This window comes from Sphaeramia orbicularis, chromosome 7 (assembly GCF_902148855.1).
Source record: "Sphaeramia orbicularis chromosome 7, fSphaOr1.1, whole genome shotgun sequence".
NCBI lineage: Eukaryota > Metazoa > Chordata > Actinopteri > Kurtiformes > Apogonidae > Sphaeramia > Sphaeramia orbicularis.
This window is the reverse complement of record NC_043963.1, coordinates 43,017,877-43,033,486: the sequence shown is the minus strand read 5'-3', so window position 1 is coordinate 43,033,486 and position 15,610 is coordinate 43,017,877. Positions and strand designations below refer to the sequence as shown.

At 38.5% G+C, this 15,610-nt stretch overlaps 1 protein-coding gene across 1 annotated transcript in view; it reads left to right on the top strand.

Moving 5' to 3' along the window:
* LOC115422428 (plexin-A1-like) overlaps positions 1–15,148 on the top strand; it is an 837,453-nt gene extending 822,305 nt beyond the window's left edge. Inside the window, 2 exon segments of the mRNA XM_030138774.1 lie at positions 1,595–1,745; positions 12,783–15,148. Of these exon segments, the coding sequence (XP_029994634.1) occupies positions 1,595–1,745; positions 12,783–12,878 (247 nt within the window). The 3' untranslated portion in view covers positions 12,879–15,148.
* Positions 15,149–15,610: the final 462 nt, after the last annotated feature.

Below are 15,610 nucleotides of genomic sequence, written 5' to 3'. Positions count from 1 at the left end.
TCTACAAATACACAAAACATTTAGTAACAGGCAGGATATCTGTCAAATGACTTAGTTTTGTTTAGCCCTTTCATGCACGAATTATGAGAACCTTAGTCAAGATTTTTTTCTTCAGTGTTTAGCTATGAAAACAACAAACACAACAACAAAACATTGATTTTTTTTTTCTATGGAGTTACAAAAATATCCATGCATTTAACTTTGAAGTAAAGAAACGTGTTTAAAACCCAATATCAGAAAGTGATATGAAAACAATGAAATAAAAACATTTTTAATGCTGCTAATCTGATGTCTTCTCACATTTTAACATATTCTAATGCTAGTAATTACTCACTTCATGGAGATAATATGCAAAAAAAAACCTTCTTGTCTAACAAATAACAATTGATTTACACTCAAACATGTTACTGCAGATCAGGTTTATCAAGAACAGTAAAGTTACAGTAATGATCTGAATTACAGTGTATGGGATGGTGCGTAAGCGTCCACTGTGTTGGCTGATATGAAACTAAAACAACAAAACCCATTAATATACAAGAGAACAGCTGGAGAAGAACTGTCTACTGGAGTGGACAGTGCATGAAAGGGTTAGACATTTCATGTTGTTATTTTTTCAGATTATTCACATTGTTTGTGAAAGGATAGTTTGCAAATGTCAACATTTTTATGGAACTTTCCTGTTTTTTCTTACACTAAAACAAAGAGACAAATTTGGAGTTGTTATTACTAGCGGCATTGTACCCGTCGTGCCATTGTACGATAGCGCCCTCCCATTGTGCAACAGCGGCATTGTACCCGTACGCCCTCCCATGCTGCAACATCGATCGGACGCTGCACCGGACGCCGGAGACAGAACGTGCATTATAGGAGGATTTATAGGTTATTATGCTAGTATTTTACTGATCTGACCCATTTGAGATTGAATTGGGCTGAATTTGGTTCCTGAACTACAATAGTTGCTTTTCCATTGACCCTCAAATTGCGCAAATATAACTTGCGCATAAAAATGAAAATGACAATTTCACCGAAAGTCTCATTTTTCAATGAAAAGTTTTTGCGCTGGCAAGAGGTGGTTTTTCGGGCGTAGTGCAAATGGTATATCACGCAAAACTGCAGTGGAAAGACTTTTTTCGCAACTAGAGTCAAGTGAATTAAAAAAAAATGGATGTTGACGTACGTTACAACAAGCAAAGAAGAAGAAACATGTTGCAATATGTGTGGACACACCAGGAAACCCAATTATCTTTAAATTTAGTACGAGATAGAGGGGTAATTTATAATAATAATGAATATATCTGTAAATCAACACCATATTTACGTTCATCAAAACAAATAAAAAAAATAAACAAATCATCGCAGTTGTGATTTAATGGAAAAACCGACATTACACACTTCTGTTTTTTCAACATTTAATAATTATCGGTAAAGTTTTGTGCAGATGTCCAATGGAAAAGCGACTAGTGATAACTAATATCTTAAGTGAAATTTTCGCAATTTGGCAAATTCATCCCATGGGCCGTATTAGACCCTTTGGCGGGCCCGTTTTGGCGCGTATGTTTGACACCCCTGTTCTAACCTGTGACCTCTCCCCCAGGTATTACTCGGACATCTCCCGTATGCCAGCCATCAGTGATCAGGACATGAGCGCCTACCTGGCAGAGCAGTCGCGGCTGCACCTCAGTCAGTTCAACAGCATGTCTGCGCTGCACGAGATCTACTCTTACATCATCAAATATAAAGACGAGGTGAGTCCGACCCAGACGCCGGTGAACGCTGTAATGACTCTGTAGCGGGGTGTGCTGCCGTCACGTCTCCCTCTTTACTTGTCTTGACTAATGCTATGAGGTCATTTTAATTCAATTACACTGATAACCGGTTCACATCCATACAGGCTAGAAGGTATTATCGCCATTAGGATGCACATTAAGGCATGAGCTCAACACATTATGGAGCTAATGGAGCTTCATTAAATTTATGTGATTTCTTTTTTTTTTTTTTTTTCCAAAGACCTGCACATATCAGCCAGTACAGCTGCAGCAGCTGGTTGATTAAAACTCTGCAGTTTTTCTGTATATGTGTTTTAGTCGTCAACTGGCCAAGATCAATGTCCACTTGTATTGGAAATATGGTGGTTCCCTGTAGCTTTGTCAAAAACTGTGGGATGAATCAGAAGGAAGGGCCCAAACACAGGCCCTCAGACAGGAAACAAAATAATTTATTATTAAACACTAGCAGAAAACAGGCAGTCCAACTATCTGAGTGAAAAAGGCAGAAGAATGCACAAAGAGAACAGACGGAGCAGGTAAAAGTGAAAGTACTAAATGAGCAGGAACAGAGGGAAGGTGAGTATAAATATAGACCCTGATACCAGATGGGTTTGGCAGGTGAGAGGAACACGACAGAGACAAAGACAAAAACAGAAGAAGAAGAAAAAGCACAAAGACAGGACGTCACATCAACTAGGACGCATGAGGAGGGTGACTTACAAAGTAAAACAGGGAACACAACAGTTCATGACAAAAACATACAAAGGAACACTTATTTTAACATTTTGAACGTCACTCTTAAAGGGGACCTGTAGTGAATTTTCACTGGTAGCTATTTCAGAAGATCATATATAATACAAGTGGTTCCATCAGGTCACTTATGATAAAGTACTAAGTACAAGTACTAAGTCACTGCTCCATCAGTCAGGCATGGTCAGAGACATGACATTTTCCAGCACCGTTAGTGATAAAACCTCATTGATTTGTCCAATTACCTGGGCTGTGATGGACTGGTCAGTGACCCTGTGCAGCAGACACCAGTCTAGGACGACACATTATTGGTATCAGTGCTGGGTCTTGTCTCTAGGACAATGGTGGAGTGTGAAGCTTACAGCTGCACAAATAACAAGCACCAACCAGTGTTTCTGCTGGTAAGGTTTTGCCGTCACACCAAAAAAACAAAAACAAATCATCACCGTCACATTAGACTTCTTATACATGTGTATAATATAAAATAGGCCAGGACAAACATCCTATCCCCTCAAATGAAAGTTTGCAAAGATTTAGGAGGTAGGGAAAAGGTGAGCTTCACAACAGCAGGAGATGTAAAGTAATTAAGAACGCTGTTAAGCTTCACTTTCATTTCTGCACCACCCCATATGAAACCCCCCCACCCCGTTATTATAAGTATTATAAATAGGATGGAAACTGGCTGACCCCACCCCTATTATAAATCTTATAACTAGAAGCACTCGGAGAGCGCAGACCTCCGCCAAGGCTGATCAGTGGCCCCCCCCCGTGGGCCCCCCCACCCCCGATCACCACCGAAATTTAATCATTTCTTCCTTATCCCATTTCCAACAAACCCTGAAAATTTCATCCAAATCTGTCCATAACTTTTTGAGTTATGTTGCACACTAACGGACAGACAAACAAACAAACAAACAGACAAACAAACAAACAAACAAACCCTGGCAAAAACATAACCTCCTTGGCGGAGGTAATAATTAGTAAGGAAACTGATGCCCCCCCCCCCCCCCCCCCCCCCCCAGGCATAATTGTGCCCCCCCCCCATTATAAGTATTATAACACTGGGTTACAAAAAAATATTTTTTGCAAGTTGTCTAGGTTTTTTCAACTGAATTAGGACCATTTTGCACCGCTAAATCCAAAAATGACATCTGTTTTTCTCAATCAGGTCAGGTTTTTTTGCTAGTTTGATTTTGAAAAATTTGATCTTCTCACAAAATTGATTACATTTTTGTAAACTTTATCTTGGTCACCAAGTTTAATACCAAAATGAGATTGGTAAGCACACTTTATGAAACTTGTGACTTGATTCCTGTTAGGTACAATGGTGTATTCACCGCAGATGTAGCAGAATACGTCAGGCTCATTTTTGCAAGATCTTCTAGTCGAAGCCATTTCATTCACCTGTAATATTAAAAAAAAACATTAATCATAAACTGGCAAAAGTAAAATCTTCAGAACTAGTTTATTGCAAGAAATATGAAAGAATTTTGTATCATATGATGTGAAAATGCCCATAAATGTAAGCAAAAATGTTAAAAAGCCAATATGTAGCATAGTTGAGAAAGTTGACCTGATTGAGCAAAATTAATATGATTTTTGGATTCAGCACACCAAAATTATCCTAAATCAGCTCAAAAAACTTAAACAATAAATTTGTTGTTGACCAGTGTAATTAGTACAGAAACCAACCGAGGATCCCCCCCCCCCCAACCCGTTATAAATATTATAATTAGTACAGAAACTGACTGACAACCCCCCCATCCCCCTCCCAGATTACACACTGCCACACCAAGAAATCAGTTTAACAGGAAACACTGCCACCAACACATACTTTCCACTCAGTCTCTCTCACTGACTGCTTTTTCTTTACTCGTACTCCATCACCCGGAATCAATGTGGGTACGTCACTTCTGACCAGCAATGGTTGCTCCCATAGGTTCTGACCCCCCCCCCAGTTCACATAATAAAAAGGTCAGATGTGGTGCATTTATGGTGATTTTTACTGAAAATGTGCTTCTCTTGCTTATAAATAATACACAAAACACAATTAATGTCATTAGCATAACCAGTAACAGGCACAATTTAAACTGACTGTGATGAATATTGGCTCCAGATTTATAAAACTGGACAAAGCAGACTCATTTTTCTTTTATGACATTTGTGTCATTCATTTCACTTACACAAACACACGCCCACACAGATATATTTTTTGCTTCTTCACTTTTTTTTTTTTTTTTTTTTAATTAACTTTCTTTATTAGCAGCAATTTCACAGGCAACAGCATGAGAGGACTTCCATTCTTTCATTTTTCTTTTTATCTCTCCCACAATCCCACCCTACCTGAAAGAAGACAATTCTTAATGTAAATCCAAGTGGATGGGGGGCATACTTTGGCGTGTTACACTGGTTTGGAAAATGAATGAATGAAAGTAATGTTAATGTTGGCTAATTATAATTAAATATTCAGTGGTAGCTGCATTTAAAGGGCTCCTTAGATAATAAATATTTATATAGTAGATAATAAAGGCTGCAGACATAGGTAGAGACTGTGTGTGGATGATTTCATACTAACTCAGCCTGTCGTCCCAGTTTGCATCATATGAAAACTGGTCAATTCAGACCTCGAAAAATCCTTAACTCTGATCTAAATACTTTCTGGGTCTGGCAGGTTAGCATTATTATTTGTTATTACTATTTGTTGTTAAATGTTAGCATTAGTATTTGTACACCTCAGCAGTTGAAACTTCACTAGCTGATCCGTTTTCAATGAGATGGACTGGGATTATATACATGTAATACAATTCAAACATGTTCCTATAAGTACTGCAGAAATCAGCAATAGAAAATAAATACATAAATAAATAAATAATTTGTCAGCATAATAATGACATCTTTCAGTTCTACATCTTGCAGCCACGTTCATATTCTGTATATTATTAACAAATGTCTATTACGTCTAAAAGGTATTTGATCTTGCTGCAGATTTTCCTAAATACAGCTTCAGAACCAGGAAAAACAAAACACTTTTATATATTTTCCTAAAGAAGGATCAGTTGAACTTTTTTTTTTGTTTAGCAAAGTATTAATATTCAGTGCAGATATATAAAATATGAAATGATCCTAAGGGTTTATTATTGGATGTTCAGTACAATTTTCAAGCCCCTGAAAACAACGATCTAATTGGTGAAGCTTCGAGTTTACATTTAACTTCAAAAATCAGAACTAGAAAACGTATATGGGGGAGATCTTTGGCATTATGAAGGTATCGTGAACTTAATACAAGTTTTCAGACCATTATTTTTGTTCGTGTTCAAGAAAATCCATGACTTGAGCTGATAAGGCTGTGTGATTAAGTACGAAATGACGCGTGCGTATTTGTGAAACAAATGTGCTAAATGTCCTATTTTAAGCTAATAGTCATTCCATGGTCTTTAATTTTGCACACATAAATGAGCCATTAAAATGACATAATTATTTTACAAGCCATTACATCCTTCCTTTAGACCCATCTCCTCCTTCCTCCAACTCTTCTTCCTCTTCTCTACATGTAAACGTTGCATGGTCCTACAGTCTAGAGTGATGTAGCCTACGTCGTCTGAATGTGTGACCATATGAGTTAATGTACTGTGTATGACAAACGGGCTGTGAAAACAGGAAACGATAAGTAGAGTTATTGTGGAAATACGGTGGACTCCACAGAGGCAAACCTACTAAGAATAAAAACACAATGGGATTCTACACTAAAACAAACTGAATTAGTTTAGTTTATTGTTTATTTCATGGACAATTTACAAATATATTCATCTCAAAGAGAAGAGCTGCTTTGCACCAGAGTTAGCTACTTTCCATCTGCTGTCCCTGGCAGGTGCACACACAATATACAGGGTGTATAAAAAAACTACATTTTGCCCATTGTCCCCTCCCATGACCTTTGATTGCATTTAAATCCCACCGCTACTTTGCGCAAACCAGTTTTAACTTAGATTGCGCAGCTTGCCCCTGCTCACTCATGCATGAAAACCTGAGTCTGTAAATTTGGACAAATATCCACCAATTCCCTACCTACTGATGTCCATAAAAGGAAATTCCAAAAATTAGCAAATGAGTAACTGGGGGTAATTTTTCAAAATGTGTATTTTTTTTTTTTTTTTATACACCCTGTAGAACAATTACATTACATGCAACTAGGGATGGGAATCGTTAAGAATTTAACAATTCCGATTCCATTATCAATTTTGCTTATCAGTCCGATTCCTTATTGATTCTCTTATCAATTCTCATTGGGTGAGGGAATAAAAGAGTACAAACGGGTGTGCTTGCATGAACTGTCTTTTATATTTCCATCTCTGCACAGAAAATATAACATATACAGTATGTACAAACAATAATAACAGATGACACCGGGCCCGGTTCAGGGGTTGGGGCGTGCAGTGAAAGTGAAACTAACGACGCTCTATTGCCGCATGTCCACTACGTCGAACCAGTTCGACTCGGCTCGTCTCCCATTGTTGTGCACCTCATTTCCTTTCCCCTACCTTCGGTAACTTGTATTTGGGTACAACATTTGTTGCCCGCACCGGAACTGGAACTGGGCCTGATGTTCACTCTGCCGCTAGACTCACAAGCGTCGCTAAGTAGCATATCAAATACGTGACATTCCTGTAAATGAGTCACATGCTGTGGACAAATGTTTGAGCATGTTGGCAGGATTCCACCCTTTTGAAGAAATGGAAGCTTTGACAGTGTTCCAGTGGACCTGGTGTCGTCTTATTAGACCGTTTCTGCCTCAACACCATGTTAGCTACATTCTGACCAAAAGAATGCAGTGTACGTGTGACGTCATCGCGCATGCGCAACAAAGGTGAAATCGATAAGCAGAATCGTTAAGCAGACAGGCAAATGATTCCAAGGAATCGAGCTACTGGGATCCAGTTCTCAAAAAGAACCGGTTCTCGATTCCCATCCCTACATGCAATACAAAACTAACCTTAGCTCATAATTGCAATAGTTAAAAACATATTTGGGGTGCAATTTGTCAAAAAAAAAAAAAAAGAAAAAAAACAGAGGGGGGGGGGGGTATTTTTTTTTATTTATTTTTTGGTTGGGGTGGGGTGGGGTGGGGGGGCTCAGCAGTTATATACGTGGTGGTGCAGTCCATAGCTAACGCTGGCATGATACAAAAGTGAAACTTTACATTCTTTCAACGTCCAACTCTATTCCTCTATTATACACAAAATTTTCTCAACTTCTAACCTGTATCCACTGGACCTCCTCCACTGCTCGATGGGCCCCCCACAAATGCTGGGCCAAATTAATTTGTCACATTTAACCCCCCTTTACGGCGCCCCAGTGCATGGGGACGAGACTGTCGACAGTTTGGTTCAGGTGAACGTTAGTGCCAGTAATGTAGGATATAGGTGTAAGAAAACTGTCACAACCTGCCTGTTATTTACATTGGTTGGTTGCCCCCCACCCCCCCCAAGGATGAAATCCATTGAGCAGAAGTAGGGATGTAAAAACCAGAGGGGTGATTGATCCCCCCCATCCTCCCCAAACAAATCGCACCCTGCCTTTAGGTACTGCAGAAATCAGCGACAGAAAATACATAAATAAATAAATAATTTGTCAGCGTAATAATGTCCCCCCCCAAAACAAATCACACCCTGCATATATTTATTTCAATTTCATAGATTTCATATTGTCTCTAAAAAAAAGCAATTTCATCATATTTCATTCCTAAAAACGCAGGAATGTTATACTGCAATTAATTCCTCCAAACAAACTTTTGTTATTAAACAAATCATATATTCAAGTAAAATAATCAGCCTGTAAGTTTTTTTTTTAGTTTTCAGTAATCAGTCAATAATCAGGTCAAATTTACCTCAGTGGCCCAATGAGGTGTCATGAACAGTTCCCACATGTGTTTTCACTTCATACCGTATGTATAATATATCACATATATGGAAATTCAATACATACATTATATTTTGGTATGGGCGTTCCGTTGGTTTGGTTTCCCATGAGTCCGTGCGGTTGATTGCCTCATGCCTTTGTCCTCCAGAGGGACAGACATACTTCTTGCGTCTGTCTGCATTTCCCAGCCTTATCCTGCTTTTATCTGCTGAAGCTGCAGCTCTTCCTCCTGCCTCAGTATTACAGTCGTCACATCGTCGTTGCAGCTGGTTCCATTCAAAGCTCCCCTTCATTACAGCCTATTATCCAGATGTAGGCAGCTGACCTAACACACACACACACACACACACACACACACACACACACTGAACTACAGAGGATCTAATGCACTTAAACACACTCGCATTCACATGCTAATACTAATGCACAAACACGTTAAACGACCAAACCAGCGTAGACGAGCGTCCACGTAAATCCAATGTTTGATAGAGTCACGGTAGCGGCTCCTCTGCCCCGCGGTCACCACACACATAACAACACACAACAATCCACGCTGTTGTACACATGCTCCCAGTGGCCATTAGCGTTCCATTTCACATAACGGTCACCCCTGTGGCCAGCACCGCCGCCCTGCGCACCGCCGCCATTTTGTCAGCATCGCTTTAAAATGTAATCAGTAACACAGAGGCGCAAATTAGCCTCTAAATGGATTCTGTTGTAAAGAGGACAGGTGTGTATGAGCACGAAATGAAAGCTGGCAGTCCTGCCTCCAAACACTGCTGCCACTGGTCCAACAGAATTAAATACATTTGATGGAGTTTTACTTTATTTATTTATTTATTTATTTATTACCTCCGCCAAGGAGGTTATGTTTTTGCCAGGGTTTGTTTGTTTGTCTGTCTGTCTGTCTGTCTGTTAGTGTGCAACAAAACTCAAAAAGTTATGGACAGATTTTGATGAAATGTTCAGGTTTTGTTGGAAATGGGATAAGGAAGAAATGATTAAATTTTGGTGGTGATCGTGGGTGGGGGGGCCCACGGGGGGGCCCATTTCCAACAAACCCTGAAAATTTCATCAAAATATATCCATAACTTTTTGAGTTATGTTGCACACTAACGGACAGACAGACAGACAGACAAACAAACCCTGGCAAAAACATAACCTCCTTGGCGTGGGGGGGCCCACGGGGGGGGGCACTGATCAGCCTTGGTGGAGGTCTGCGCTCTCTGAGTGCTTCTAGTTTATTTATTTATTTATCTATCTATAAAGGGCAACACGGTGGTGCAGTGGTTAGCACTCGTGCCTCACAACAAGAAGGTCCTGGGTTCGATTCCAACACCAGTCGACAGGGGGTGGGACCTTTCTGTGTGGAGTTTGCATGTTCTCCCCGTGTCTGCATGGGTTCTCTCCGGGTACTCCGGCTTCCTCCCACCATCCAAAGACATGCACTGATAGGTTAATTGGTTAATCTAAGTTAGGTGTAGGTGTGATAGGTAATAGGTGTGAATGTGAGAGCGATTGTTTGTCTATATGTTCAGCCCTGCGATGAACTGGCGACTTGTCCAGGGTGTACCCCGCCTTCGCCCCTATATAGCTGGGATAGGCTCCAAGCGATCCCCGTGACCCTAGTAGGATAAAGCGGGTTCAGAAAATGAATGAATGAATTATTTATTTATTTATTTCGAACACGCAAAAAAAAACAAAAAAAACCAAAACAAAATAAAAACAAAATAAAACATTCAAACAGACAGAATCTATCTCCAAGCGTATACAAGTCTGAATTTTGCATGGTCGAAAAGGAGTAGGAAGAAGTATGAACTTATTTACTTGATTTGAATATGTGCATAACTCCACTACTGTATCACAGGCACATGTACTTTGTAGTCCTCGGCATTTATTAGACAGTTTTAGTTACAATTACAAGGCGGGACAAAACATTAAAATAGAAATAGTATGTACGTAGACATACACTGCAAAAATCCAAATCTTACCAAGTGTATTTTTTTTTCATTTCTAGTCAAAATATCTCATCACACTTAAAATAAGACATAATCACCCGAAGAGTAACTTTTCAGTGAGATATAAGGACTTATTTTTAGACAATAGATCTTAAAACTCTTATTTCAACAAATCTTACCAAAATAATTTTCACTTGTTCCATTGGCAGATTTTTTTTTTTTTTTTCTTAATTCAAGATTTTTTTTTTTTTTTTTTTTGCTTAATTCAAGCAAAAAAATCTGCCAAAGAAACAAGTGAAAATTATCTTTGTAAGATTTGTTGAAATAAGGTTTTCAAGATCTATTGTCTAAAAATAAGTTCTTTAGATTAGATAAGATAGATAAGATTTGGTAAGTAATGTGCACTAACATCATTCATGATTGTGACAGCATATGGATCGAAGTAAATAAACTGTAGCTTTTTTTTTTTTTTTTTTTTTTTTTTTTAATTTAGCTGTACTTGTCAGTGTGTTTATGCTTTAACAGTTTTAATCTGCAAACCTAGAAACTGCAAATGAATTCCCAATTTAACCAATAAAGACCCAGAGCTACGTTTGTGATAGTTCACTTTTTTTTTTTTCTGTCTGTTTAACCTTTCTTAAGTCATTTATCACCATTCATTCTAATATAATGTTCTGTGTTTAGCCTTTTTTCAGTGAAAATCTGCTAGTTTCCTATATTTCATTTACTGTTCATTAAGATTTTCATAAAAGCTCGGGTTAAAATTTAAGGTGATTATATCAACAGACAAACAGAGAATAATGTGTGATTTAAAGCAGATTTTGCGTCAAGGAATTTAATTTAATTTATTTTTATTCGAATCTAAAGACAAGTTATTCATATCAAACCTGTGTTTTTGTTTTTTTTTTTTAACTTTATTTCCTTCAAAAGCTGATGCAATTCCACACCAGAACAAACATATTTGTGTCATCTGCAAATAACACAAATTTTGACACAAATGATACCCTGCAAATGTCGCACATAATAAACAATTTAGGACCTAAAACTGATCCTTGAAGTACCCCACATGTAATATTCATCAGTCTGGATTTATACTGATTTAGTTATTGTTTTGGTAAAGATAGCAGGATGTAGAATTAATGAAAATGACAAGATGTAGGCAATTGTTAACCCATAAAGACCCAAACACCCTCTGTTGACCAAAATCATCTACTGATATAAACTGCTAAATACCTGTTGATCCATTAATCCTATCAATGCATGTAAATAATTGGTGTAAAATACAGTTTATCATCTTTTCCTGGTCATCAGATATGACCCATTTGGACGTTCAGAGGCTCCATAGTTACCATGGAAACACCGTCATCTTCTACAACATTGATTCACCAGTAAAACCCATGGAGTTGAATCAATGACAGTGGATGGAGACACTTAATTTATGTTTAATGATATATTTTGCTGAAAAAGTAACATTTTCTTCAGTTTTCTCTGTTTGTGATATAACCCTCAACTTTCATCTGAGCTTTAATCATAGTGGGGCTTTGACACATATGCGCTGATAATATCTAGTTTAAACATGGATATATGAATATATTATGACTCTATAGGACAATATAGAATATTGTATGCATTTGTATTATGTATGGATATGTGTTTTTGAGGGTCTTTGTTTTGTTTTTTTGTTTTTGTTCTTTTTAGTTTTAATTAATATTTGGTAGGAAAAGTTGTAAATGGGTATTATCATATTAGTGTATATAGATAAAAGGATATGTGATATTGTTATACTATTATTATTATTATTATTATTATTATTATTATTATTATTATACTAAATAATAATTGCTATATAATGATCAGAAGGAATAGAAATTGGGGCTATGAGTACATAAGTTTTTACTTCTTCCTACTCCTTTTCAAGCATGTAAAATTTCATTTCATTTGTTTTATTATTATTATTACTATTATTATTATTATTTTATTTTTATTTTTTTTTAACTTATTTATTTATTTTTGTTTGATGTTTGTTCACTTATCAATCATTTATGTACCAGTACTTATATTTTGTTGGTTGATTTTTGTTTTGATTTTACAGTCTACATGTTCATAATAAAGATTTCATTCATTCATTCATTTGTTCAACATCTATATGATCAGTGTATTAAATATAGGAAAATTCATGATTTACACTGAAAAAAAAAGCCAAATACAAAGTATACTATAATAATAAATGAAGATAAATCACCTAAAAAAAGTTAAATAGAGAGAAATATTCACTTGGGAACTTCCACAAAAGTAGCACTGGGTCTTTATGGGTTAATGAAAGGCTGTGAATACTTGTTCTGCTGCTGAAGTGAAAGACGTGAACGTGATCTTCCTCCTTGTTTCTGTCCAGATCCTGTCGGCGTTACAGAAGGATGAACAGTCGCGTCGACAGCGACTACGTGGAAAACTGGAGCAGGTCATAGACACCATGGCCCTCGCCAGCTGAGGACCGGCCAATCACAACACACGCCTCGGCGAGCTGAGAAGCGGCCAAACCAACACGCCTTCCCTCCCCGACAACCTTTAGACGCCCGTGACATTTTCGACCCATGAAGTCTGTCGTTCAACACCTCACAAACAACAACCAACAGAAACAGAAGATCCGTGTGAAGAGACTGCGAGGGCGTCGTCCCCGGCAACAGCAGCACATGGACAGACAGCAGAGGGTAGACCTAAAGCCCCGGCCCTGCCCACTTTCTTTCTTTGGTATTGTTTTTTTTTTTTTTTTTTCTGAGCTGCCAACCTAGCTCTAAACAACCAAATGGAGCTCCCCCCCTTCCCCCCCCAGCCTCAGTGGACCATGGACCTCAGCTCAGGAGAGCCTTTCTATTCATCTCATCCTACGGGAGCACCAGTTGGTACCCATCCATCAGGACCAGGTCACATATAGTCTGTGGTGACCAGAAACTCACCTCGCTGGATACAAAGCTGAAGGTTTGAAGCCACCGGTAGCTCTTCCACAGCCAAGGCTACGGCTCAGACTGGGAGCCAATTCAATCCAGGATGTTTGATCCCTGTAGTGGAGTTTCACTTTTCTGTCGCCGTCAGGGACAGCGATGGACCAGCAGCCGTGCAGCTGGGTGGGGTTGGATGTATTGCTCAAAGACACTCGGGCAGGGTGGACACATGGGCTGCTACCACTGGGAGGAAGAACTATTCAGGGAAACTCCTCCTCCAGTTCTGACAGAAGCCCCTCTTCTATCTGCAGAAACTCCCCTGCAGAACACTTTCCGTTCCATAACTCTGCTATTGAGTTGTTACCGCGTTCGATTCCACATTTCGTTTCCCGACTGCCTACTCTCCCCCAGTGCTGTGCCACTTGTGTTACTGCTGAATTTGCACAACAAAGCTGAATCAAAAGAGAGAAGAGGATATATGAATATATATATATAGATATATAAATACAAACTTCTGTTTTTAAAACAAATGAAAAGTCGAAAAAAAGATTTTTTTTTCCATTTAATGTATAAAAGATAAGTTTGAGAAGAGGATTTGATAAGATGAAAAATTATGAAAACACAAGGAAAAAGTCGTCCTGTGCCATGTTTTACTTTGAATGTTGTTTAGTGCAAAGAGACTTCTTTTCATTAGATGAAATGTGCTATGATGAAAATGTTGTCATGCTTAGTGACCGAAAGTGAGAGTATAAAAATAGGTAAATGGCAAAAATATATATATACATACATATATATATATATATATATATATATATTACAGACACTTTCTATATTTCCTGAGGTCTTTGCGGCAGTTCTCGCACTACATGTCTGGTCCTAAAGGCGAACGTTCTTTAGCAGCTCTGGAACCAACTGACCTTCGACGCTTTTGTGTTTGTTTTAGAGAAAACCAAATACATTAAGGCACGGTCAGCTCACTAATTTAGATGGAACGCAAGCAATTTGTGGGAGAGCGTCTCGGCGTCTGCAGAGACACCAGTCAGGGGAGTCGATTTCTGACACACCATGCTCTACAACTTTTGATGTTGTTGCAGAATTCCCATGTTCTATAAGGTGTGTCGTCATAAAAGAACAAAAAAATAATAATCAAGGCCACTTTTTGGTGTATGCGGGAGAGTCAACAGTATTGTCTTAGTTTTGTTTTTGTTTACTCTAAAGTGAAGGTGGTAAAGCTGAAGGTTCCACTTTTGAAATGTGAATGTGGTGTAAGAAAATGAAATGAAATGTAGCTTGATCTATGTGAGTGTTTTTCGTACCAGTTGAAGGCCTTTCTCTTTTCCGTTCTGTGCTTTTATGAGGAAAAAAAAAATGTTAAAAATGTTTTCTCTTCCTTTTGGTACGTGCTGCTTCAACCTGAAACCTGCAGTGCTTCATTGTGCTTCATTAACAAGCCATTCCTATCGCATAAGTGCAAAAAGGGTACAAGGACACTTACTAAGGCCAGAAAATATACAGTGAAACAACAGGGAGGAAAGTCAGGTTGTCCATCCTCTAGTAGTTTGTGTCGTATTGTAGAGACCAGGCACATTAGATGTCAGATTTAGGAAACAGATTTTTTAAAAAGTGATGAGACAGTTAATAAAAAATGCATCAAACACACCTTTCAGAGCAGCTAACAATGCCTCAAAAACATCATTTTCTTCTTCCTTAACCGTGCTTCCCTCAGTTTTCTTTTTTTCCGTGATAAAAACAACACGAAATCCAGCTGAGTCCTGAGTTTTCAGTCCAGTTCAGGAACCTTCGGAAGCCGATCTCATTTAAAAAACCCGGCTGTGAAATGCGCTGTAGGAAACTTGCAGCCGTCTCAGTGTGGTTTTCTGTTTTCTGACACCCACCGTCTGAGCTGGAGGTTGAAAAGAAGAACCCAAAAGACTTCAATCACTTTCAGCGACTCTTGGTCCAGTGGGTTTTTTTTCTATCTTCGTGACCGATTCAGGTGGATGCAGGTGACGCTGCTCTAGAAAAAGTCACAAGGTTCAGCCAAAACAACAGCCCACTCCACAGTAAAACCCCCATAAACAGGCCTCGACTGTGGCTAAAACTGGACCACACTCTGATTTAATGACGTGATTGCAGAGAAAAACTAACACTTGAAAGACTCCAGTGTCGATCACCTTGTAGAAGCAAATAATGTAATAAAAGCCGATAACGTAATAAATAGTGATGGGACTTTTGGCTCTTTGAAGGGAGCCGTTCACTGAAAAGAGTCGTTCAAAAGACT